Here is a 24,763-nt window from a genome sequence, read left to right on the forward strand (position 1 = left end):
GTTCACTCATAGACGTGTAGACAAGAGATGGACAGCCTATCCAACAAGGATGTATGTCAAAGGCTCAAGGATCACGAATGGATTGTGTGGAGTTCTGGTAAGCTTTGACGAGGGTCAAAATATGGATGTATGATTTTACCTGTGACAACTAATTCGGAACAGTACCAGGACGATCTAAATGAGTCATCAGTGGGATTTCTTTAATAAGAACCTCTGGATATGACCACGACACTGCTTGGGAATCATAGAAAACAATCTGTAAAATAAAATGACTCCGAACTCCAGAGCGCTGCAATGACTTCTTGTTTGCTTTGAGCATGGCGAGGAAATATGTCCACAGCTCAATGGATTTACAAAACTCGAACGGGCTTCCTGGGTCAGACAAGCAGAAGCCCAGTCTGATAGACCTGGGGACGTTTTTCGTGGACACTGACATCATTTTTGGATTTACTAGCCATCTTTTAAAACGAAAAGCCAAGGTAAGCATGCTCGCAGACTGGACAAAAGACTCAACAAGTTGTGCGTCATTTCAGCACCACGAACAGCTCTCATCGTCCACACCAAGTGCGATCTTAGCAACTCTTCGGTTTACAGTAGGCTAACTGTTTCTCGCAACAAGTACATCAACCTGAAAACTCCTGGTCAAATAAAGGTTTGGGAACAACCTAGCAGAGATTAAGAAGCTAATATAGACTACACGTCCTATATATTGCTAAAAGTGTTCAAATAGCCGAACTACTACTACACGTCTCGTGCGCCCGCGTTTAACGGTCCGTTATTGATGGTTTGAATTGACTAGTTGCGCTGTCACAGACAAAGGACACACACAGTGAGTTTTTGGAGGTGGGGATTTACAGTATTTTGTTTGTGATAACATCAAGTGACAGGAGTATATACACCATTAACATCAAATATTTAGTGATTCATAATTAAATATTTAAACATGTACGTACACAATTTCCAGCAAACGTCGAGGTTGGAAGATGTAGTTCAAAGATATATCAGAGGGTGGCGCCAGAGTAGCAGACATGAGGCACATCCTCTACAGACCCGTGGTCTCACAGTGGACTGCCCACAGTAGCAATGAACCGTAAAATAAAAGATGACGTAATTTATGGCGAGATTATTTTTACTTTTATTTATGACATACAAATTTAAGGTTTGTAATAGTGCGTAGGTATGTGTGCATGAGCTATTCCTTTTCAAATATGACCCCCCTTTTATTTTTATTATGAACTGTTTCATATCAGACATGCAGTTTTAAACTCTTTTGATTAGATTTACTTACGAGTATGTATTTTTTTATTTTTATTTTATTTTTTAAAGAAGAAAGAAGATAAAAAAGCCCACCACTACACATACACAGGCAGTACATTTATGGAGAAATTTTGAGTTTAATAAATAATAAAAAATAAAAAAAAATAGATAAATAAATCAGCGTCTGGAACTTTATTTCCACTTTTTGTTCAACATAACAAGCAGTCCATATTATCTCGACAACCACCACATGAGTGTTTGAAATAGTTGCTGAATGCTTAGTGCCCAGCTCCACCCCTCCAGCTAGAGTGACCGAGCCGCGCGCATTGACAGCAGTCAAACCTCGCTTCGGCACACGAGCGTCGTCATGGGACTACAGCAAACTTTACCATGGGAATTTAGTCATGCTTTTTCTTTTGCGCTCCCACTGGCACTACAGGAACTCTGTTCCTAATCAATGTGTGTAGCACAATTTTAGACAAACAGAGGTGCAATAAAGTGCACTCTATATCCGTTGATACAGAGATGATGGATTTGACACAGGGGAATGCGCGAGGAGAGTGCCAGATCGGCCGGTCCACTGTAAGTCATGAACAGCTGGTGCTGAGAAGTTATTCTATTTGAATGCCAAGATATGCGCATTACGTTTGATTGACTTGCAACCCATTTGTTTGGTCACACTTTACATTACAGTGTTCATGTTACAGTGTATTTACACAAGTTAAGATCTGAAAAATAAACTATTATATGTTGCTTACGGTACCACGTTAATATTTAATTGTTTAAGGTTCCTAAATGGGTGCATTAGTGACTAATACGGCATTTACTGATGTATTATATAAATCACTGATATGCAGTTATAACAACATAATTCAAAAGGGAGATACTTTCATGCAATACTTGCCAAATAGTGAGTACTGTGTAATAAATGCTTCTTAAATACACTTAATCATACATAATTTAATCAAACGCATGAAAATCCTTAGTTCATAATAAACTGTATGTCACAATGCAGCAAAACAGATGATTATATTGAGATTAAAAGCAGGGATTTCTAAAACACTTTTCAGGTCTTCATGCTCATTCCCAGTGTATATCATAATAAAGCCTTATTTATGACCATTACACCATATGGAACTTCATACAGAAGTTTCTAATGTTGACAGATCCTTAATAAATTCTTTATATGCGTCCACTTTACATTAAGGCACATTTTCATAGGTTACTTAGGTTGAATAATGGTTATTACGCATTTATAACATGTAAGGTAAAATGGCTCATTGTTTGGCAATATTGCATGAAAGTCACCCTTTTCATGCATGTTGTTTATAAATGCATATCAGTTATCTATAATGTATTTGTAAACAAATTATTAGTCATTAATTAACCATTTATAAACCCTTAAAGGGACAGTTCATCCAAAAATGAACCCTTATGCCATCCCAGATGTGAATGTCTTTCTATCTTCTGCTGAACACAAATGGAGATTTTCAGAAGAATATATCAGCTCAATTGGTCCTTTTAATGCAAGTGCATCAAGTCCAAAAAGTCAATAAAAGCAGCATGAAAGTAATCCATGGTTAAATATATATCTTTATGTGTGTGTGAGAAACAGATCAATATGTAAGTAAATTTTTTTAACTATAAATCTCTACTTTCATTTTCACATTTGAAAGTCTCATGTGGTGCCTGTTTAGTTTCACTTCCACATCTGAAAGTGAAAGAGGAGATAGTGAAAAAGGACTTAAATATTGAGTCCTGTAGATAACTTTTATGCTGCTTTTATCTGCTTTTTGGACCTTCAGATTTCTGGCCAATATTCACTTGCACTGTTCAACAAAGCTCAGATATTCTTAAAAAAATCTTTGTGTGTGTTTCTGAACAATAATGTAAAATGTTAAAGTTATTACTATGTAATTATTTGGAAAATATGGTTTCAATTACACACAGCATTGTTATGAATTAAGTAATGAATTCATAATGTTTATTGAAGCTGTTGTGTAAATGCCACAGGTTTTAAATACATGTGAATTTTGTAGAATAGGTTTTGATTCTTGTAAAATGATTTTATTGTCTTTCAAGGTTGGAGGCTGTTCGAGCGGAGAGTCTTCATTCTCACCTAAGTTGAGTTCAAGAAAGAGACTGTCAGCGGAGGAGGAAAGGTGCGCCAGTAGACCACCACCTGAAGGCGCAGGAGCGGTGAGCGTCTCTGAATCAGAGAGGGATGAGGCGAAGGCAGATCTGTGCAAGCAATGTCAGATGACTGTCGCTGAACTAAGGAGGCAAGCCCTCGTTTTGGCCGACCCCACTTCCTTAAAGGTCAGTTAGTGAGATATACTCTTTTGATGCCATTGCAAAACAAGCAAACACCTCAAAAACAGAGCAAAATCAGTTCAATTGGTTTTTGCTGCATTTTTGGTAAAAACTAAATTTAATTGGATTATAATTAATTATGTTATTTTCAGAGAGCCTTCGTTGGTTCATGCAGCAATGCCATTACTGTGATAATAATCTTTAGTTACAGTATTTTCAAAGAGTACTTGACTTTCACCTGAGCCTCAAAGCTCTGAAGGTGTCTCTCTTTGTTGCATTCTTGCTCTGCTCTCCTTTCAAAGCATTGGGAAAGTGTTTAGTTACACAAATCAGATGCAGCACTCGGTGATTGCCTATTAAAGGCCATTTCTACTAAGCTCTCATAATCTGATGAGAAGTTGACACAAAAAAGCCCTGTCTTTCTAGTTTTATGACACCCTTATCAGAAAACCGATATCCTATTCAGGTCTCAATACACAAAGCTCACCCAGTCATCAAAAGGTTAATCTTTTTATTATACCTTCGTAAAGAGTAAATATTTCAACAACCTCCTATTTGTAGACTGTTGAGCTATAGGCTTTGTTGTGCTTCAGTTATGCAGTTTTGTGGCATACTCCTGTACATTCCCCATATGGCTGATTAAGGGATCTTTAAAAAACCTTGTGTCTACTAAATAAATTAGATTTCAGTGGCTTTGCTTAGTGCTGTTTGTTTGGTTTATGGTCAAACTTGTGAAACCCTTTAAAGCTGGAGTTGGAGGGTTTGAGTGAGATGTGATAAGCTCAGCTGTGTAGCACTATGAATCCCTGGGCTTGCAAATGCAGAAAGTGGATGTGCATGATAAAAAAGAGCTGGATGAAAAAGTAAACCTAATGAAGCAGCACTAAATGGACGAAATCGATCAGAATTCTCTTCAACTTTGCAGTTAATCTTGATCTGTGCGTTAATGTTTTAACAATGGCCTTTTTTCATCTGACGTTATAGAATGGAATGTGATGTCATTCTAATGGTAGAAAGAATTCAATATGTCGTAACTTTCGAAAAATTTTTGCAAAATTATATCACATGGTTTCTTACACATATCGTGGTGAAATGTCCACTGTATGTGGCTAAGAGCTAGTTACATGTATTTCTCAAACAGATGGGTTTTTAAGGTTAATGCTCTATTAAGATAGAAATGAACAAAACCTACCTCCCTACCCTAAACCTTAAACCTAAAACTAACCGATAGTGCAAACAAAAATGCAACAGCTGAAGCAACCACTTGATTTTGTGGTGCTTCTATGACACATTCGGCTGAGGGGTCAATTCTTGTGTTGTCATAAAATATCTATATATCCATTATTGATCGGCATGTTATTTTATCGATACATTTCTAATGCATCAATATATTAACATAAGCAGTTATTACAATAGAAGTACAATTTGTGTGCTTTCAATTCATTGCCAGTTGCATTTCATTAAATTTAGTCTGATGTAATAGCTTTGGGAGACCACAAGGGGGCAATATAAAATGTACTTTAGCTGATCGCGCATGAACAAGGCATTACACACACATTACGAGCTCAAAAGTTACGAAAGTTTTTGTACTTCCAGACTTAACAAAGAGACGCTGATGAGTTTTCAGGTTAGTGTATGAAACTGGTGTAACAGTGCAAAGTGAACGATTAGAAATGGCGAAGTTTATTATACAATTTCCCTGTATGTACACTGAATAGGTCTTTAATTCAAGCTGTCAAACCACAAATTTACATTCTTGTTACTGAAAATACATTATGTAGGCTCACTGAAATATACTTAACACACCAATAGTATCATCCACTAATAACTAGAGTAAATAATCTTTGTCCTTTAATAATGATTTACATTTACATTTATGCATTTGGCAGACGCTTTTATCCAAAGGGACTTACAGTGCAATTATTACAGGGACAATCCCCCTGGAACAACCTGGAGTTAAGTGCCTTGCTCAAGGACACAATGGTGGTGGCCGTGGGGTTAGAACCTTTGACCTTCTGATTAACAGCCCTGTGCTTTAGCCACTACGCCACCACCACCATTCGATTTGGGTCGAATTTAATGGAAAACTACAAGTTGAGCTTGCAGAGATGGTGAGCCTGCGGTGTGTGCTTACATACCTTTGTAGGTAAGAATTGTTTACAATTTTAAAATGCACCATGTTTTCGCCAGACACGTCTGGTGCATGACCTACTTAATTGAACCCTACCGCTCACACTTTACCAAAGTTGTGTTGACAAATATGCCTGAAAGACAAAGACTTTTGTGCAAAGAGCAGTGTTATTTATTTATGAACAATCCTGATATATATTGATAATCCTCAGGAAAATCGTTCGATTATCGATACGTGAAAACAACATCGATCCCAAGCCTAGTCAGTTCATATGCTCTTCTGGACAGTTGAGCAATGGCACAATTTGATTGCATCCAAATAATCTTGTAAATGTGGTAGGTAATGAAAGGCAAACATTAAAATATACCGCCCTACATGTCATCCAAAAGTGGTAAGATGTCAAACGTTAACATTGTGTGAGGACCACAGCGAAAAGTAAGTGTTATAAACTGATAATCTGCCATTTAATATGTGATTTGTGTGAAATTGATTAAAAGTAAATGTTTTAGCACCTCTAGTGTTAGTGCTGTGATATATACAACGAGCCGCTTAAAAAATTTATTTTGCAAAAATATAGCTATGTAATGTGATATTTGAGACCAGGTTGAGTAATCAGCTATGGATTTCTCAATCTTGTGAAAAACTCCAGAACAATCCTTACAATACCGCTTACTAAAACTGTATAGGTTACCATTCTGGCATGAGTGCTGCTAAATGGAAGCTACAAAACCATCCAGCAGTGTTTGCAGTCTCTTTGCTCACTTCCTAAAGACTATAAAATTACTTTTTCTCATAACTTTCCCTTTCTGAAGTTTTCGACAGCTTTTCTTACATTTGCACACTGTATTCAGGCAAAGTGCCATTCTCTGAGCTGGGGGGGGGGGGGTATTGGAAGTAGCCCATTGTTTTGGGAAACTATGCTTATCTCCTCCCTTGTCTGTCGACATTATGGGGAGAAAACAGCAGAGTGAGCTCGCTGCAGAGTCTGTGGAGGAAGTGGAGACCCAGTTGACCTTCATCACGTCGTATTCAAAGTGTTCCTGTATACCCTTCACCAAATTCCCACCACGGTTAAATATAGGCTGCCGACTTTTTATTGTTGTCTGACTAGCTGATAGGGTTAGCCTCAGGTTTTCCCCCCTCCTCCTTCCTTTCTTTTGTGGTTGTGCTTCAGGAGAGATCTCATGCTTAGGTAGGATTACAAACCCTCCGGTCTGCTTTGAAACCCCCCCTCAAGTATTCCTCACTCCAGGTTACCTCAGGGTATGAAAAGAGGGCTTTTATGTGTCTGTGAGTGTGTGCGTGTGTGTTCATGACCTTGTCCCACCTCAAAATGTGTTATTTGGTTAGAGTGGACAATTAAATGTTTTTAAATGGCTTTAAATACACTTTTCTAAGAAGGCTTTATTGAGATGTGCTTTAGCGTGATAACAGTCTACAAGTATATTCAGCATGGTAAAACTCTGTCTGAAAAGTTGCATCTGCTAAATTTGCCCCTCATTTGCTTTCATAGCCACCAAAACGCCTCTTGTATAATAATTTCACCACTTTCAACAATACATTTCAAGACATTTACTTTCAAACTTTAAATCCATTACTTATTTGTGAGGACTATGATAGTTTTGTGCAATAAAATTATCGCAACTCTTTAAAGTATCGGCACTACGGAGACACGTTTATTGAGCAATTTAACATGCTAAACATCAATTTAATCGCTAAAAATATAAAGTACACTGATGCGAGTGAAAACCATGGAGAGTGGAAAATGAAAACAGTGGTGTGTTTCCCTGTGGTGCTTCTGACGCATATCTGAGACATGGGTTCTTGTTCCACTGAAACCAGAAAGTAATTGTGTTCACATGGTGAACAATGGTGAATGCGATGAGGAGGATGCATTTTGCTCTAAAATAAATTTTTTACTCCACTGATGGTTAGGTTTAGGATTAGGTTTTGGTTAGGGAGTAGGGTTAATAAAATATGGATTCCTGTTGACTGTATTGCATCATTTATAAACTAGAAATAAAACTCACTTTTGGTGCCACCCTGTGGACATTTCACCTGAACTGCAAGTCCAGCTTCGACAACTGGTGGTTTTGGTATCAGCAGCAGAAATGTTAAACTCCTGTCGACGAAATCACAGTGTGATCAGTCTGAATTATTTGTTGATTACCTGTTAGTTACTATCGAAGGGCTGTACATACTTGGATTCATTCTGCTCTATCTGTAAAGTGTTGTGCACATGCAGATGGACATCTTTGGCTGTTGTATCATGGTTCACAGATTTTATTTTCAGCATCTCGGAACATCAGCGTTGGCTTGAGTATTTCTGTAACTGCTGATCTCCTGGTATTTTCACACACAACGGTCTCTAGAATTGACTCCAAATGATGCCAAAAAAAACTAAACAAAAAAAACATCCAGTGAGTGACAGTTTTGTGGACGGAAATGCCTTGTTTATGAGAAAGGTCAACAGAGGATGGACAGAATGGTTAGAACTGACAAAGTCTACGATAACTCAGATAACTCCTCTTTACAATTGTGGTGTGCTATTCTGAGATGCGGGTGGGTGCTGTTTTAATATTGTGACTGAACGGTGTATATATGCATAATTTTTTACAATCCATAGTGGATAGTACTTCCAAATTCATTCATATACTAAATGGTTCATCCACATATCTCCTCATCTTAACTCACCTGCAATGGAGAACCAAGTTTGGCTGCCATTTCACCCTGGCTAACTGCCTTGTGTGGTCCGCACCAGGTGTGGAGGATAAAGCGATGGGGTCAAGACGGAGAGGTTACCCCTCTATCAGCCCCTGTGCTGTTGGCTTAATGAGACCGTGGATGCATTGGCCAAGGGAGTTCTGCCCTCCTTGAGTTGTAGAGAAGAAAGGATGCTTTGTCCAGCTAGAGCTGTGTGGTGGTTACCTGACCTGAACTTAGAGACTTTGAGCTAAATGGTTTTTAGATGAGAAGCTATAGTGGGTTACTGTTTATCAGCTCCTTACACAGTATGGCACAGGTTTGTGTGGCCTTATGGCTGAAATCCAGGCTTTAAATTGATTCTTTATTTATTCTTTCAGATTTTCAGGCATTTATACCTATTTTTCTTTCATATAATCATTATGATCATTGCGCTTACCCAAGGTTTGTAGGTAAAGTTTGGAAACCCCAGCACTCAGAAGTTTCAGATGTCAGCCTGCCCTAATGACCCAGCTGCACTTCACTGATTCATAGTAGAGCTCTTTTATCCAAAGCCAGTTTGTGTTGGCAAGGAGTACTGGTCTTCTAGTCAATTGCTTTTACTCAATGGTCGAAATGTATTTTTAATTGTTGTATAACAACACAATGCCAGCATTCATGTAGTCTTGCATTGCTAGACTTTTGACTATCGGCATAAAGTCTGGTCCACTTTGCAGATATTTCTGGCCAACTGCCGACTTGCATACCTGGGCAATTCCAGCATTATGGATGTGACATTTGCAGTGAAAATGGTCTCTGAACAGTTAGAAAAGCACCATATTTTCATCCTACCTCCATATACAGCCTCCGTAGGCAGCATTTTCCTGGTTTCATACACAGCCTTGAAATTGGATCCAGCCCAAGTTACAATCTCCTGAAAGTTTAAATGGTCTGGATCGCCTGTTTGGATTGTCAAGGAGTGACCGTCAATATTTGTGAATCAGAGGAACTTTTGACCTGATCCTGAAGTTTTTGATTCCGGCTGATAGAATACACACTTCAGAGGAAGATATGAATTAATCTGTTTAAACGAGATATCTGCATATTTGCAAACAGTATTTCAGTAGTTTGCAAGTTAATGTAATCCTGTAGTGAGGACAGAGTAAGCATATGTGGCTTGCTGTCCCTGGCAGAGGGCTTGAGGCTTGAGACTTGACCTGAGCTCGAATGCCCCCTGAGTTTGAGACGCATGGTCTGTAAGACATGCCGAGGTTGTAGCACGTGAACAGTTGCGGCGCTTGAACAGGGTATTTGCGAGCTCAGGACACGGGGAGTTGGGTCACGGCCTGTGAGCCCACATTTGCAGAGCCGAATTTGGCTCATGTCTGTTCGGACAGAGGCTGTGGATAACTGTAGTGTGCTGTGTAATTGTCAGAGCGAGTGCTGCGCAGCAGTGAGCTCTCGTTAAAATGTCTGCGTTGGTTTGAAAAGAAGTTGTAATATGAGTATCGGTCGATTGGAAGGAGTTCGCTGTTGCGTGATTGCCCCTGTGTTCCCAATGGGATAAATCACGCTCCGAAGGGCACTTTGAAGGGAGAATGATCGTGATATTCACGTTAGAATTTGACAAACGGAATCGCTGAATGCATTATGCCCTAAACAAGCTGCACGTAAGATAATAAGGCTGACTGGAATCACCTGTGCAGGAGAACCAGAATGCTGGGGAGTGCTGACATGATGACTGAATTATAAAAGTTAATCTTTGTTGCACATATTCGAATAGAGCTGTAATAGAGCTTAAGAGGCATGATCTGGAGCAGTTCCCATTCGCGAGGCAGCTCACATGATGGACCATTCTGGGTAGAAAGTTTAGGTAAGAGAACATTTGAACAGTCATAGAGAGCTGTTTGACATGTATACAGAGCCGAAGCAGCCAGTTTGCAGTAGCAGCTTCATGCAGTCGGCAGCACCAGGTGGGTAATTTAGATAAGAGAACATATGAACATTCGAAGAGAGCTTTTTCACGTGTATACAGCGCCAAATAGCCAGTTTGCGGAAGCAGCCTCACGCAAACGGACCACTCCGGGTGGAAATTTTAGATGAGAACATATGAACAGTCGGAGAGAGCTGTTTCACATGTGTACAGTGTCGAAGTAGCCATTTGCGGAAGCAGCTTCACGCAATGATCTGCTCCAGCAAATAGAGATTAGGAGGAAAGACAGAGTTAATGTAGCATTTAAAGTGATAGCAGTCGATGCTGTGAAACGAATGAGCTGCTGTGGCAGCTTCTGTTGAAACAAGATGATTTAGACGGAAGAGCTGTTCTGGTGAAGGCGAATGCTTTGCAACAGAGTTGCAATCTTATGATCCAATTCACTTGCATGGGTCTGTTCGTGGGCAATAGGCAGGACCGAATGCCGGAAACTCTCAATGCTATGTAGAGGTAAGCAGGTATTTATATACTTTTACTCTGGTGATTGGTTGGATTAAATGATCTTGCTCCTCACGAACTTTGTTTATAAAACACCATATAATACAAGTTTTATTGATATTTGCCTTTTATCATTAGAAAAGTTACAGGGAACTGTTAAGGATAGACTACTAGATTAAGTGCTTCAGAGGAAGATATATGAGCTCTCCACAGGATGCTGGATCTGCTGAAGTTGTGTGATGTTCGATTATTACATCTGTTTAAAGAGATATGCGCATATTTGTAATAATAGGAAATAATAGGAATTCCTCCATTGCACACACAAACAAAGATATGCTGCAAGGGCAACATAGCTCCTATGATGAGAAGAACCAGGTATGCTTAAGGTCAGTATTAGGCAAATTACTTCCTGTTTTTGGTCCGTTTATATGTCTTTGGTCCAAGTTGCGTTCATATATCAATCAAACCGCACCAGAGTTAATTTTGAAGCAGACTGAGACCCACTTTTCAGGCGGTCTTGGTCCTCTTGTGTGGTGCGCACCAAGGGTGACAGCATTCACACTTGTTCAAATGAACCGCACTAACAGAGCAATTGCACCAGAGTTTGTTTTAATGTGAACACACCCTGAGACTGTGTTGCAAACTGGTCTATTTTTGTAGTGACATGTTGGCATGTGAAAATATATTTTTAAAATTCAGAATATCGGACGATTTATCAGTCTCTGCAATATATTGGTCGACCTCTAGTCCAGACATCAGAAGTTTCAGTGTAGACAATTTTTTATTTTTTTTTCCAGTTTAAATCGGGAAATGAGCTTGCATTACAGATGTGACAAAAATGGACACAAGTTTTTGGAAGAGCACACACTTTGTAAAATTGAAATAAAAATTGAAATGCACAATTCAGAAATAATAATAGCTACAGAATGTAGAAGGATTGGCACTCATAAGAACATGTAATAGTTATTTTTTATTCATTGTTGTTTTCACATAAATAGGGAAAATCCAGTGTTACAAACATGACATCTGTGAAAGCAGTACTTGCATCATGAGAGGAAACCATCCGATATGCTTTGGTATCTGCAAACTTTGACCTCCGAGACATTACATTATGTTATAATACCCATCAAGTAAGCAAGAGGAATTGAAAAAAGATTGAAATCACTTTTTGTCAATGTTTGTGGAATTGACAACCACTGGTCTTTAATGACCAGGCACCTCATTCCACCCCCTGTACCTCATCCATTTTTTGGAGTTATGCCCACATCTCTTTAGTATTCATCAACCTTTCTCTTCTGAATAGTATAAAAAATAAATGGAAAAAAAAAAAGGCAAAATTTCAAAACTACCAAAAGTGTATATGGTCATTAAAGACCCTTGATATGTAGTAATATAGTTTATTTTTTTTTCTTTTTGCACTTCCATAAATATATTTTATGACTATTTTATATCTATATAAGTTTACTATCACAGGATATATATTTATTTGATAATTACAAGACAAATTAATAATATATTAATAAAAATGTCTACTGTATCACGTAGATTTTTTGTTGTTGTGTGACAATGGTGAATTTTCAATATTCCATATGTGCATACAGTTACATATTAAACATACTATGTCATATTCAAGATGGCATTGATGTGCCAGTGATTGACTAGATTTACATTTGACATTGCTATTTAACGAAGAAGCAACGTGAAAGACTATAGCAAGTGTAACCCATGAACAGTATGACTTGGCTATTGTCATTTGAGTGTTCTACTGAAATTATGTAAGTTGTGTTTTTATTTAGACTCAAAAAGTGCCTGAGAAAATACATATATATAGCTTGTGTGTATCGTATATGTAGATTATGTATAGCTCAATGTGTGTTTGACAGCCAGTTACGTTCATGAAATTCCAGTGTGGAAGTAATGAATCCTGCTCTATATTTGTTGTATCATCTCTTTGATATCTGAAAAATAAAACTTTAAAATATATAAGAATATACTCTATTCAATTTTTTTTCTAATTGTCTTGACACATTACATTTGACACTATCTGGGCGTTTTGTAAATTAATTTGTGATACATATGTGTCGGATCTATGTACTGTATGTAGTATGTAATAATATTTGGCAAAACACCCATGCATTTAGGGTTAAACAGGAAGAGGCCAAAATATAAAGTGAACAACCTTATTTTTATATATACCATTTAGCATTTGACACCACAATAATAGACTGGCATGAAAAAAGTTGAGTCAATTCTGCTCTTGGATATTGAGTCAATTCTGCTCTTGGATATCTAGTTTACATCTAATATCTCATGAAAAAGAGATCTAATTTTTTCATGATCTCATGAAAAAACAAAAAAACAGGACTAGTACCATTTTTGCAAAATAGCTCCTTACACATTTTGCACCAGTTCCACAGTAAAATGAACACTAAGTGGCTTAAAAGTGAGATCAGTTTTCCTGCCCCAAAATGTACAATGACGAGCCATGTAAAATCATTTAGCAAAAACATTAAGGTGTAGTTCTATGAGACCAAATAAGGCCTCAAACTAAAGTCTGAGTATCTTTCAAAGATTTGATCCCACTGGCAAACCGAGTCTTCCACCTGAGGCTAACATTCACGTTTTTTTTTTTTTTTTTTTTTTACATTCACGCGGATCTGTGAAATGTGTTTGTTACAAATTTAGGCAAATTTGATGCATATATTAAGTCAAGCGCAATGGAATTAAATGGAATGTGATTTTCACTACAGAAAGGTTGGAAAATTACCTTGCAAAAACTGCTAAATTCAGATTAAGAACTTACTCAAAAGCTATATCCTCATTGAAGGCATTCTAGGATAATAAACTTTAAATTGGCATTTCCTGGGAAATGCGTGGTCAGCATAGTCATGTCAGTGGCAGGCCGGTTCTTTGCCGTCTTCTGCCAAATACATGCTCACAGGCAGCAATTAGTCTTTCTTCACGCCCCACAGCTTTTAATGGCTTCACTCTTTTTCCCCAGGTTTGCTTTCAGACTGCGCCGTCCTTTGTTTTATTATTTATTACCAATGATTCCTCCACCTGATATCTGTGAGGAATGGTCTCTGAACTTCAAACAATAAAGAAGCTCTCACTTCAGTAGATCATTCACTTCAATGTCAGGACACTTAACACCTGAACAATGACTGAGGATGGAATGCCTGGAAGCTTAACACAGGACAATGGACAAAGACTTCATTACTTCATTGCCTACAATGACTGGCACTTAACTTGTCAGCACACAATTGCAGTTAGCGCAGTTGACGCAACTCTCTTTAAATGGTCAACGTTATGCCTAAATTCTATGTCTGGCTAGAAATACAATTAACTGGTAAGAATTAATCTGAGAAGGCTAGCGTAAAACTGTTTCACTCTAGTTGCTGTCCACTTTGATTAAGAGATCATTCAACAAAATTCAACAGCATTTGCACCTGGGTGAGAGCAACCCAACATTATGGAATGCAGCATTCCCTCTCCCATTATTCTGATAAAGGGCTACATGGTATATGGTATCATATTTAATAAGATGAGTATGTGCTCAGGGCGGTCATTATTTCATCTCCATTGTGGAAAGAAAGGCACTGAAATGGCTGTCATCAATTATAATGGCCACTACATTTCTAAGGGTCTATAAGCCCTCTGTTATGACATGTAAGAATTTTAAAGTCCATTCACAGGGCAGGTAAAAAACACCTGCATTTCTTGGTCCTTTATATGGTGTGTGAAACCTTAGACGATGGTTGTAATGAGAATACTTAGCTCTCATTTGCTGTCAGTCATCTCCCTGAACTCTCTTGTGACCAACCCCCCCAAAAACCCCTGGGAGAATCATCTAAGGATAAGCTGGATAGATGGAAGTTTGCCCTCCATTAAGAGCGCTTAACACCTGCAGTAGTGTGTATACATGCATATGAGTGACATCGGACTCTTAAAGGTAAAGGCTCTTAAACGATGAAAGCGATTACGAGTCATCTGAAGCCAAATAATATTTTTGATCGAGGAACAGACCGAAATTTAATTCGTTATTCACAAAAAGTCTTTTCAATTCTCATTTTCCATCCGGCATATTCAAACTGGTGGGTCTCATTCACTAATGACACATGCAATAACCAAAGGTATTTTGTGGTCAGTGATGCCAAACCTGGAGTTGAGGTGCCACAGTGAACTCAAAAGGAAATATTTGAAAAATCTTGATGCATCTATTGTCCAACAACGATATGTGAAAATGGTTATCAAGCTCCCAAAATGACAAAAAAAAACACCATAAAACTTTTCCAAAAGACCTGTGTGCTATATTCCAATTCTCTCGAGATGTGTATGACTTCCCTTTTTCTGCTGAACTCAAACAACGATATTTAGAATAATATGCCAGCTCTGTGGGTCCATACAATGCAAGTGAATGGTGACCACAACTCTTAAAGCTCCAAAAAGGAGATAAAGTCAGCATAAATGTTATCCATAAGAGCAGTGGTTTTCTGAAGTGATCCATATGATTTTGGGTGAGAACAGATTCAACTCCTTTTATGCATCTTGACAGCAGTCTCCTTGGAGATTATGATCTCAAGCTCGATTACACTTCCTATAGTGCCATCTAGTTATTTTTTGGTCTGTTCTCACCCAAAACAAACTGGATTGCTTTAGAAGACATTGATTAAACCACTATAGTTTTATGGATTATTTTATGCTGAATTTATCTCCTTTTTGGAGCGTTTGGAGTTCTTGTCACCATTCACTTGCTTTGTATGGCCTACAGATCTGTAATATTCTTCTAAAAATCTTCGTTTGCGTTCTGCTAAATAATGTCTAGGTTACGGATGTAACCTCCGTTCCCTGATGGAAGGAACGAGACGTTGTGTCGAAGAAGCAACACTAGGGGTCTCTCTTGAAAGCCTTTTGCATCTCTGATCTATGAGAAAAGGCCAATGAGAAATTGGCAGACAGAATTTGCAAGTCCCGCCCCCGGACATACAGGTATAAAGGGAGGTAAATGTTTCATTCAGGATTTTTCTGAGGAGCCGACAATGAGGTTCGGCCGCAACAGTGGCTCGGTTCAGCAACGTGGCCAGGAAGACACAATGTCTCGTTCGCTCCATCAGGGAATGGAGGTTACATCTGTAACCTAGACATTCCCCGTCTACCGCTCACTTCAACATTGTGTCGAAGAAGTGACACTAGGGGTCCAATTTAAATCACGCCACGCGCTGAGCTGTGTACGTGTACTGCTGACACAGGAGGGGGCAGGTATTTTACGTGCCAAAGCGACAAGCTGTGCCAAGCTGCACATACCCTTCCTCAACGCCATAAACATACCCTTCCTCAACGCCCATAAAATCATCAAAGCCTTCCGGTTGTTTACCCTCGACAGGGGGGAACAAGGCGTCGTGCCAATCATGGGAGCAGGCCGCGCCAGCCGTGGCTTTTCTCTCTCTATGTTTCGCGCAGAGTTAAATCTGCTGGGGCCATCTTAACGCTATCATACGCATCGGGGAAGGTGATCTTTCCCAGTTTTCCTATTCTTTCAGGGGGAAAAGACCCTACAGAGACTACACCTGCCCAGACTGAGGGAGGTAAAGAGTGGTGAAATACATCACATGGGCTTTTAGGTCACATGTGGAGAATGGCGCGGTGGTAGATCCTACCTCATTGGGAGGGAGGAGTTGCTACAAACACGGCAACCAGGGGTCAGTGAGGACTGCCTAAGGGAGACGCGGGTCCGCTCGCAAGGGGACCGTACTGCAGAAAATACACAGGGGAAAATACACAGGTGACCCAGAGACAAAGGGAATTTCTCTTTTATTGAGAATGTGGGTACCGCAGCCTGAAGGGGGTGTGGCAAAGTAAATAAACTTAACTGAAAATTCTTCTCCCGGCTCTCCACTGGGGGACGGAGTGGTCTGCTTACCAGCTCCGGAGCAAACATCTTGGTCCCTGGGTCTTCTGTCTCAGGAATGCTTGGGAGCCTTCCGGGTCCTTGAAGGGGTTCATGAGACGGGGGGCGTGTGCCACCTGCAGGGTGCTTGACGCTGGGGCTGAGAGCTGGGCCCGGGTTGAGGCAGAGCTGTGTGTTTCTTAGGTGCCGCAGGAGGACGCCCTCGGCGGGCAGACGGGGCATGGCCCACGCTGGAGGTGTGGCGGGACATGATGTGTGATATGGCCTCCGTCTGCTTTTTCACCGCTGAGAACTGCTGGGTAAAATCCTCGACAGTGTCGCCGAAAAGGCCGAAATGGGAGACAGGTGCGTCGAGGAAGCGTGTCTTGTTTAGCCACAGATGACATTCCTGAACCACGAGAGTGGCCATCGCCTGCCCGAGTGTGGCCCTGAGGGCGAGATCGGTCGCTGAGCGCAGTTCCTGCAGCACGTCGGGATCAGGACTACCCAAGTGCAGATTTTTAAGAGCCTTGGCCTGGTGGACTTGCAGGAGGGCCATGGCATACAGGGCGGAAGCGGCCTGTCCGGTGGAGGTCAGTAAAGACTTCATCCTACAGGCCTTGTAGGGGGCACAGGTGGATCGCAATCACTCTGTCCACCTTCTGCGGAAGGAAAGCCAAGACCGCAATGTTGCCATGGTCATGTTATCGCAGTAAGAACATGAGCCATCTACAAACGCTGCCTCGGTGTGATCGCTGCCCAGACACACGAGACAGCGCCTGTGGCCGTCAGGAGCGGAGAGCACTCTACCGCATCCAGGAACTACATAGATTAGCTCATGACAATACTCAGTATTGGGCGGAAGGGCATCTTTATAAAGACACGTCCTGAAAAGGACATTCAACGCCAGCTGTGTATATTGTTCTTTTAGAGAAAATAACTCTTTTAGAGAAATAACACTTTTACTGTGCTGTTGAAGCGCCCAGGGGCAAAACTGCACTGCCGTGCAGAGAAGGGAGAAAGCCGCTGATATGCGCTGTAGATCCAACAGCAATCGCACTCAGAGATGAGAGGAACAGTGTGTGACTCGCAGCTCGCTGCATACACAACCAGTCAGCTCCGAAGAAAATTACTGAATGAAACATTTCCCTCCCTTTATCACCAATTTATCATTGGCCTTTTCTCATAGATCAGAGATGCAAAAGGTTCTCAAGAGAGACCCTTAGTGTCGCTTCTTCGACACAATGTCGATGTGAGCGATAGACGGGGAACAAAAGTCATACACATCTGGGATGGCTCGAGGATAAGTAAATAATGAGAGAATTTTCATTTTTGGGTGAACTATCCATTTAAGTGTTATATGAAATGTCTGTAATTATAGGCACTATGGAACAAGTATCATAGTAAAGTATGAAAATGGGTGTAGCAGGCCCGATTAGATTGTTTTGTCTTGCCGTGATGGGGAGAATGAAGACAGAGATCTTCAGTGTGGAGGCTGATTGTCTCATTTAATTTGTATTTGCATAACACACTCATACTAAGTTTATATTGCATGCCAGTGCTCAGAAGAAGTATTATGCGAAACCTCTGAGGTGTAACACAGGCTTGAAAAGACGTGTCATTCCAATTTAAAAAGCTAAACCTCTTGCTCAACATTTATCCTCTCCTTATGCTCTCGTTGGCTGTGTGAAATGCGTCAATAAGCTGAGTATTGTCATGAGCTAATCTGAATTTTCAGGTGACTGTCAATGTGGCTGCATGCCCAACGGCATTTTTCGAATGGTTATTCTGAGTGCTTCAGTTATTTTCTCACACCCTACCAAAGAAAAGCACAAGGCTCTCATGAAAAGTAAGGCTGGTTGAAGCAGAGTTGAAGGCCTACTGGAAGTCCTGGTTCGACTTGCTCGCCCCATTCTTCACTTTTAACCCTGCAGGGAAGGTTTGCCTCACACATGTCGCAGCAGTCACTATAAATCACTCACTTTTTATTGCCTTTAATAGTTTCACATTCAATTCAGCTGAAGTGCCCTCTGTTTTCCATTTCGTATACCTATAGATTGCAAGAAATTCAAAGCTGTTTATCATTAAGTGACAAAGCTTGTAACAAACATGGGGAGGGTGGTAAGGATAGTTTCGAAATGAACTTGCTACTTATGGCATCCATCTAACATTATTTACATCAATCCACACCTGGTTCTTTAAATTTTCTTTTCATTGCATATCTCCCATTTTATGTGGAAGGAAAGACTTTTAAGATGTCTCAATCACCATTCACTTTCATTGGTTGGGAAAACTATTTTTTTGTGTCTCATGGAAGAAATAAAATCAAATGTGTTTGGACCAACACAATGGTGCGTAAATGTTGACAGAATTTAGATTTTTGGGTGAACTATCCATTTAATTCCAAAGAGTCGGGGTAAATAATGGTTAACAGTGCATGCTTAGAAGCCACAGTCCTGGGTTCACTCACCTCACAGAGGTTCAGATCTCCAAATCTGGAGTCTGATGTTTTATGCATGCTGCTTTCGCCTTCCTCTTAACCTTTTAACCCTGACCTCCAACCACGTTGGAAAACCAGAATGTAAACTACAGGAAATTATGGGTTAGACAGAGCTAAGTACTGCATTGCATTATTGATGTTTACTCCGGTGTGTCCTGCTATCTGATTCCCAATCAGTGACCGTTTAAGCGTCTGGCCTGTTTCACTTTCAAGCTGTGGGCTCAGCTGATATGACTATGATAAACCCTTCCTAACTTGTCTTGATCTCTGTCTCAGTTTTTTTTGATGGAATGATTTACAAAAATGTTTTTAAGGCATGAATTGATTGTTAGTGGTAAGTGATAGTGGTTAGATATTTCGGTTGATTGTTGGTTTTTTAGAGAGATCAGGCATGAATAGTCTTTGTGTTTTCAAACATATTTCTCAACTCAATTTTGATAAAGCGTGAGTAGCAGGATAAATTAAAGGGGGTCACAAAAGGCACATCTAAATTTGAAAAAAATATTTTCTATGAAGGTACATACACCATCTCGGGAAACTGCTCAAAAATCAGCAGTGCCACGGAGCTTAACTCACAAAGTTTTCCATTAAGTTCGACCCAAATCATTATCAAAGGACAAAGATTATTTACTTTAGCCATCAGTGGCTGATATATTGTATACATACAGTACATCTCTCAAACAGCTTACACAATGTATTTTCAGTTACAAGTATGCATATTTGTGGTTTGACAGCTTGAATTAAACCTCTTCAAAGATACATACAGAGAAATTGCATAATCATTTCTAATCGTTCAGTTTGCTCAGTTAACCAGTTTCACAGACTAACCTGCAAACTCATAAACGTCGCCTTGTTCATTCTTGAAGAAGCACAAAAACCTACATAGCTTTTGTGTGTATGCGTCCTGTGCAGTGAGCTCAGTAACGGCCCTCTTTTGTGATACCTGTGCCTTGCAACCTGCTTCAGTAAACGTTATACCACCCCCTTGTGTTCTCCCAAAGCTATTACGCCACACATTAAACAGAAGCCCAACTGAGTGAATGGGAAAGCACGCAAATTAGGCTTCGAATTTAAATGCTGACTAACTGTAATATATCGATGGCAATAAATATATCGATAAAATAACGTGCCGATAAATAATCAATATATCGATATTATATTAGATCGATGTTATACCTACTAACAGTATTATACTATACTGTATACTGTCCAAACACTTTTTGTCTGAATTTTGAACAGTATGTCTGTTATATTATTGTTTTATATACCTAAACAAACTTGCTTGAAACTCATGCTTTTTAGTATCTTCCTTTAAAATAAATGCAACATGATATTTTCTTTTTTGATATTAGAATAGAATTCTTATTGCTACATGATAAGTGCTGGTGGAATGTATTTCAGCATGAGAATTACCTGACTGTGGCACCATTTTTGCAAAATGTTATTGCATGGTTCATTACAAAAATTTTGTCAATTCTGAGGTGAAATGTCCACTTTGTGGCGCTAAAATGGAGTAAAATTTTTCCCAATCAAATTTGGTTTTTAAGGTTAATGCTCTATTGAGTTTAAAAATCAACAAAAGGTACCTCCCTACCCTAAAGCTTAAACCTAAACAACAGTGTCATAAAAAGAAAATGTGAGATAAATACCTCAAATGCTGAAGCAGCCATGCCATTTTGTGTGGCTTTTTGGACTGATACCCTTGTCCATTGCATCGCAAATGCAACACTATATGAGTTGAGCAACAGCACAACTTGACTGTGCTCAAATGAGCTTGTAAATGTAGTTGGTTATGCAATGCTAATGTTAAAATATAATGCTTACAAGTCATGTGCGATAATAAAAGTGTTTTGATGTTTTGATAGCATTGTGCGAAAAGTTTATGTTTATGAACTGATAATGTGCTGATTTGTGTGTAAGTGAATAAAGTCGTTGTTGTAGTGGCTCTCATGTTTATTTTTACCAGAAACTGCCGCGATACGTACAATGAGTCTCTAAAAAAATCCTTTAGCAAAAATGTAGGCATAGTAATGTGATTCTATGAGATCAGGTGGATTTATTTCCATGTAACCATAACTTTAGGGCCAGTCACCACAGCAACGAAAAAAAAAAAGGCAATTGTAAAACTTTGGCACGCATTTCACCAAAATGGCATTATTGTCAGCAAGCTTATTATGGTCTCAAAATTAAAGTTCCCCAAGAAATATGCAAGAATGAACCTGCTGTCCTCAATGTTTCCTATTCTTTTTTGACAACAAAGCACTTGAATGTGCCATTCTCGTAATTACGACTTCAGAAGTGGGAAGTAGGACAATTCTGAAAGCATGTGAAGGCAACATCTATTTTGAGGCTATCTATACACTAGTGAATTCCTAAAAAGACATGTCCAGCTGTCTGATTGCCAATCAGAGAGTGTTTAAGCATCTGGCCTGTTTCACTGTTAAGCTGTGCGCTCAGCTGATATGACTATGATAAACCCTTCCTCACATGTATTACTCACTGTCTCAGTCTTTTGATGGTATGATTTACAATTATGTTTTTCTTAAAGGGTTAATTCACCCCAAAATAAAAATTCTCTCATCATTTACTCACCCAGTGAGTGTATGACTTACTTTATTCATCAGAACACATTTGAAGAAAGATATAATTCTAATATCTTAGCTCAGTAGGTCCTTAAAATGCAAGTGGATGGTAAATGAATGTCTTCTAAGCTTTTGCTGTGAAAAAGATCAATATTTAAGTCTTCAAACTTTAAATCATCCAGTGGCGGATTTAGGCATGGGCGACAGTACGCGTGTGACATAATTGCACAGAATCATGTGCAACACAACCGGAAGAGCAGCGGTGTTTTCAGCTGAGTAGGAGGAAGGCTGTACAGAAGCTTTGTTGGTTTTATCTGTTTGTTTACTAACAATGGGGCATTTGTGTGCTCATCCTGGATGTCTCAACTGACAGAAAAACATGAGATTACATCCATAACATGCCAACGCGAACACGTCACACGAGACCGCTGAACTCCGTCCTCTCGTAAATTCTTAAAAATGTACTTAAATATAAATCTTTTTTTGCCGAATGAAAAAAAAATTTTTCGCTTTGGAAGACATTAAATTAACCAGTGGAGTCGTTTGGATGACGTTTATGTTGACTGTCTGTTGTTTTTGGAGCTTCAAAGGTCAGATCACCATCCAATTGCATTTTAAGGACCTACTGAGCTAAGATATTTTTCTATTTTTCTTAAAATGTGTTCTGATGAATAGTGTTGGGTTGGAGTCTACCTTAGTCAAGTCCGAGTAAAGTAGAGTCTTTAAACAACCGAGGCCAAGTACAAAAGGGGCAGAGTCAGACTCAAGACCGAGTCCATAACAGGCTGTTCCTGAGTTCAGGCATGTTTACTGAAGCTGTCAAATATAACGTTTGTCCCACAGGAGTAGAGATCGACTTATAATAGTTTTTTTCTGATATTTTTCTGATATATATTTTCCATAACAGTTTAATTCAATTTTCTGTTGCTGTGCTCATTAGTATGGGGAAGTTTCCGTTCACCAGATTGCTGCTCGGGCGCTTTCCGACAGAATCTCTGTCATATGTTGCCAGCTGCTTTAAACAAGATCCAATTCACTAAATTATATTAACATATACTATTTAACTTTATTTTGCTATTAATCATCATCTACGTAATTACAGCTCTGTGGAAATTAATGTATTATCTCCGGCACACAGCTCGAGAATAATTTTTACGTAAACGCATAGCAATTCATGGGGCAAAATACTTAAGTCACAATAAACACAGTAAACGTGTCTGAAATTGCTTTGTGTCAGGTGACAATTAGCGTTGAGGAAATGTGCTTGTCATTTGATGCCAGATAGACTCAAGACACGCTGCTCATTATAAAACACAAAAAATACAAAATATTTTCTGCAGGCATTTCATTAGGCAGCTGCAATATCTAGACCAAAAAATATATTTTTAATCATTCTGATGCCATTAGGGATGGACTCGCAAAAATGAATTTACTGTTTTTCACTTTCCTGAGAATGTATACATATTCCAGCAAACCATTTGCCCCTTTGGCCTATTAAACAACACTTAAACCTTTTACAACTGCAGTTTAAAAGGGAAGGTTACATTTATGCAAAGTTGGTAGACTCCCTTGTCGTTTATGTTCTCCATTTGAAAACAAACATTAATTTTCCCTTTTTTATTGATGTTGTTGCGGCTGCTGCTGTTATTGATATATAAAAACTTGGCTATTGTAGTTGTAATATAACATTTTGCACATTTCTTCTCTGTTGGGTCCTCTTAATAAATAAATAAATTAATGTGAGCAAGCTTTATTTTTAACTTTTAAAAATAAAAACATGAATTAATTAACATTTTGCATATCGGTTATCAGACATGCAAACATACAAATAATCAGTATCGCATCAGTTGCAAAACATCGATAACAGTTGATCTCTACTCAGGAGGTGGATTTGGCATCGTAAGGCACAATGAAGTTCCTCTTATGTCCTCTAGAGGCATATGGACTACTCTTTTAAAAGCTTTCTCATTCATATAGAGGGGATTTTTGAGCTGGTATAAGTGGTTTTGTTTGCTAGATTAACACTATTTCTTTCAGTTAAAGAGCACCTATAATGGTTTTTCAAATATGACCTTTCATGTAGTGTGTTATATAGCTGTTTGTGAACGTAAAAAACTCTGCAAAGTTTCAAAAATCAAAGTGCATTGCAAATGGAGTAATTGGAGTAAATGGAGTCTGAACTCCTGAAGCGAGTCGTTAGTAATTCCAGACTTACTTCCTGTTCAAACCTACGTAATTTGATAACAAAAACCCACCTCTGGTCTTCATTGGCTGCATGCGAACACCTTTGACCTGGCCTCAAACACTACACTAAACGGTAGACCAATCACAACAGACTTGGACATCTGACCTATCAGAACAGTGTAGGCTCTCTGAGAGGAGGAGTTTAGAATGAATGATTTAGAACGGATCGTTGAACGAGTAGTTTTTGACATTGGGGAAAAATGTAATGCTGCAATTTAAATGATAAGCAAATTAAAGTGTTTTTTGACATTGGATGCATGTAAATCTATTGTATGAGACCTTTAAAACAAAATTAGGCATATTTAAAAACCACAATAGGTGCTCTGTAAACCTCTGGTCAAGTTTATCTAGTGATGTTTATCTGGTAAGGCAGAGGCTAATTGAATTAAATTGATTTTTATATATTTTTTTCAGATCTAATTAAAATGTTCTCAGCCACTTTTTCCAATTACTTTTAACCAACTGGTCCCAATGTCATTTTTAGTGAATGTAGTTTCCCACGTTCACACAGGTGTCCTAGCAGAGTAACCACAGGTGCAGTACATCACACTAACTATACTGTATACTGAAGTGTCCAAATACTTTTGTCTTCTATTAAAATAAATGTGACTTAATATTTTGTTATTTAATGTAATGACATTAATACATTTTTAAGTGCGGCTTAAGTGTCCTAACATGTTTGAGGCCAGTATAGCTTCTAATATTCAAATAAGCCATATATCTGTTCTAAGTCACC

The 24,763-nt window shown here is 39.0% G+C and overlaps 1 protein-coding gene across 1 annotated transcript in view; it reads left to right on the forward strand.

The window, feature by feature from the left end:
- Window positions 1-344: 344 nt before the first annotated feature.
- The window catches only part of LOC127656626 (kinesin-like protein KIF26A), a 167,393-nt gene continuing 142,974 nt past the window's right edge, over window positions 345-24,763 (forward strand). The window contains exons 1-2 of the mRNA XM_052145040.1: window positions 345-479; window positions 3,340-3,576. Of these exons, the coding sequence (XP_052001000.1) occupies window positions 345-479; window positions 3,340-3,576 (372 nt within the window). The remainder of the gene's footprint in view (window positions 480-3,339; window positions 3,577-24,763) is intronic.

Source organism: Xyrauchen texanus, chromosome 16 (assembly GCF_025860055.1).
Source record: "Xyrauchen texanus isolate HMW12.3.18 chromosome 16, RBS_HiC_50CHRs, whole genome shotgun sequence".
NCBI lineage: Eukaryota > Metazoa > Chordata > Actinopteri > Cypriniformes > Catostomidae > Xyrauchen > Xyrauchen texanus.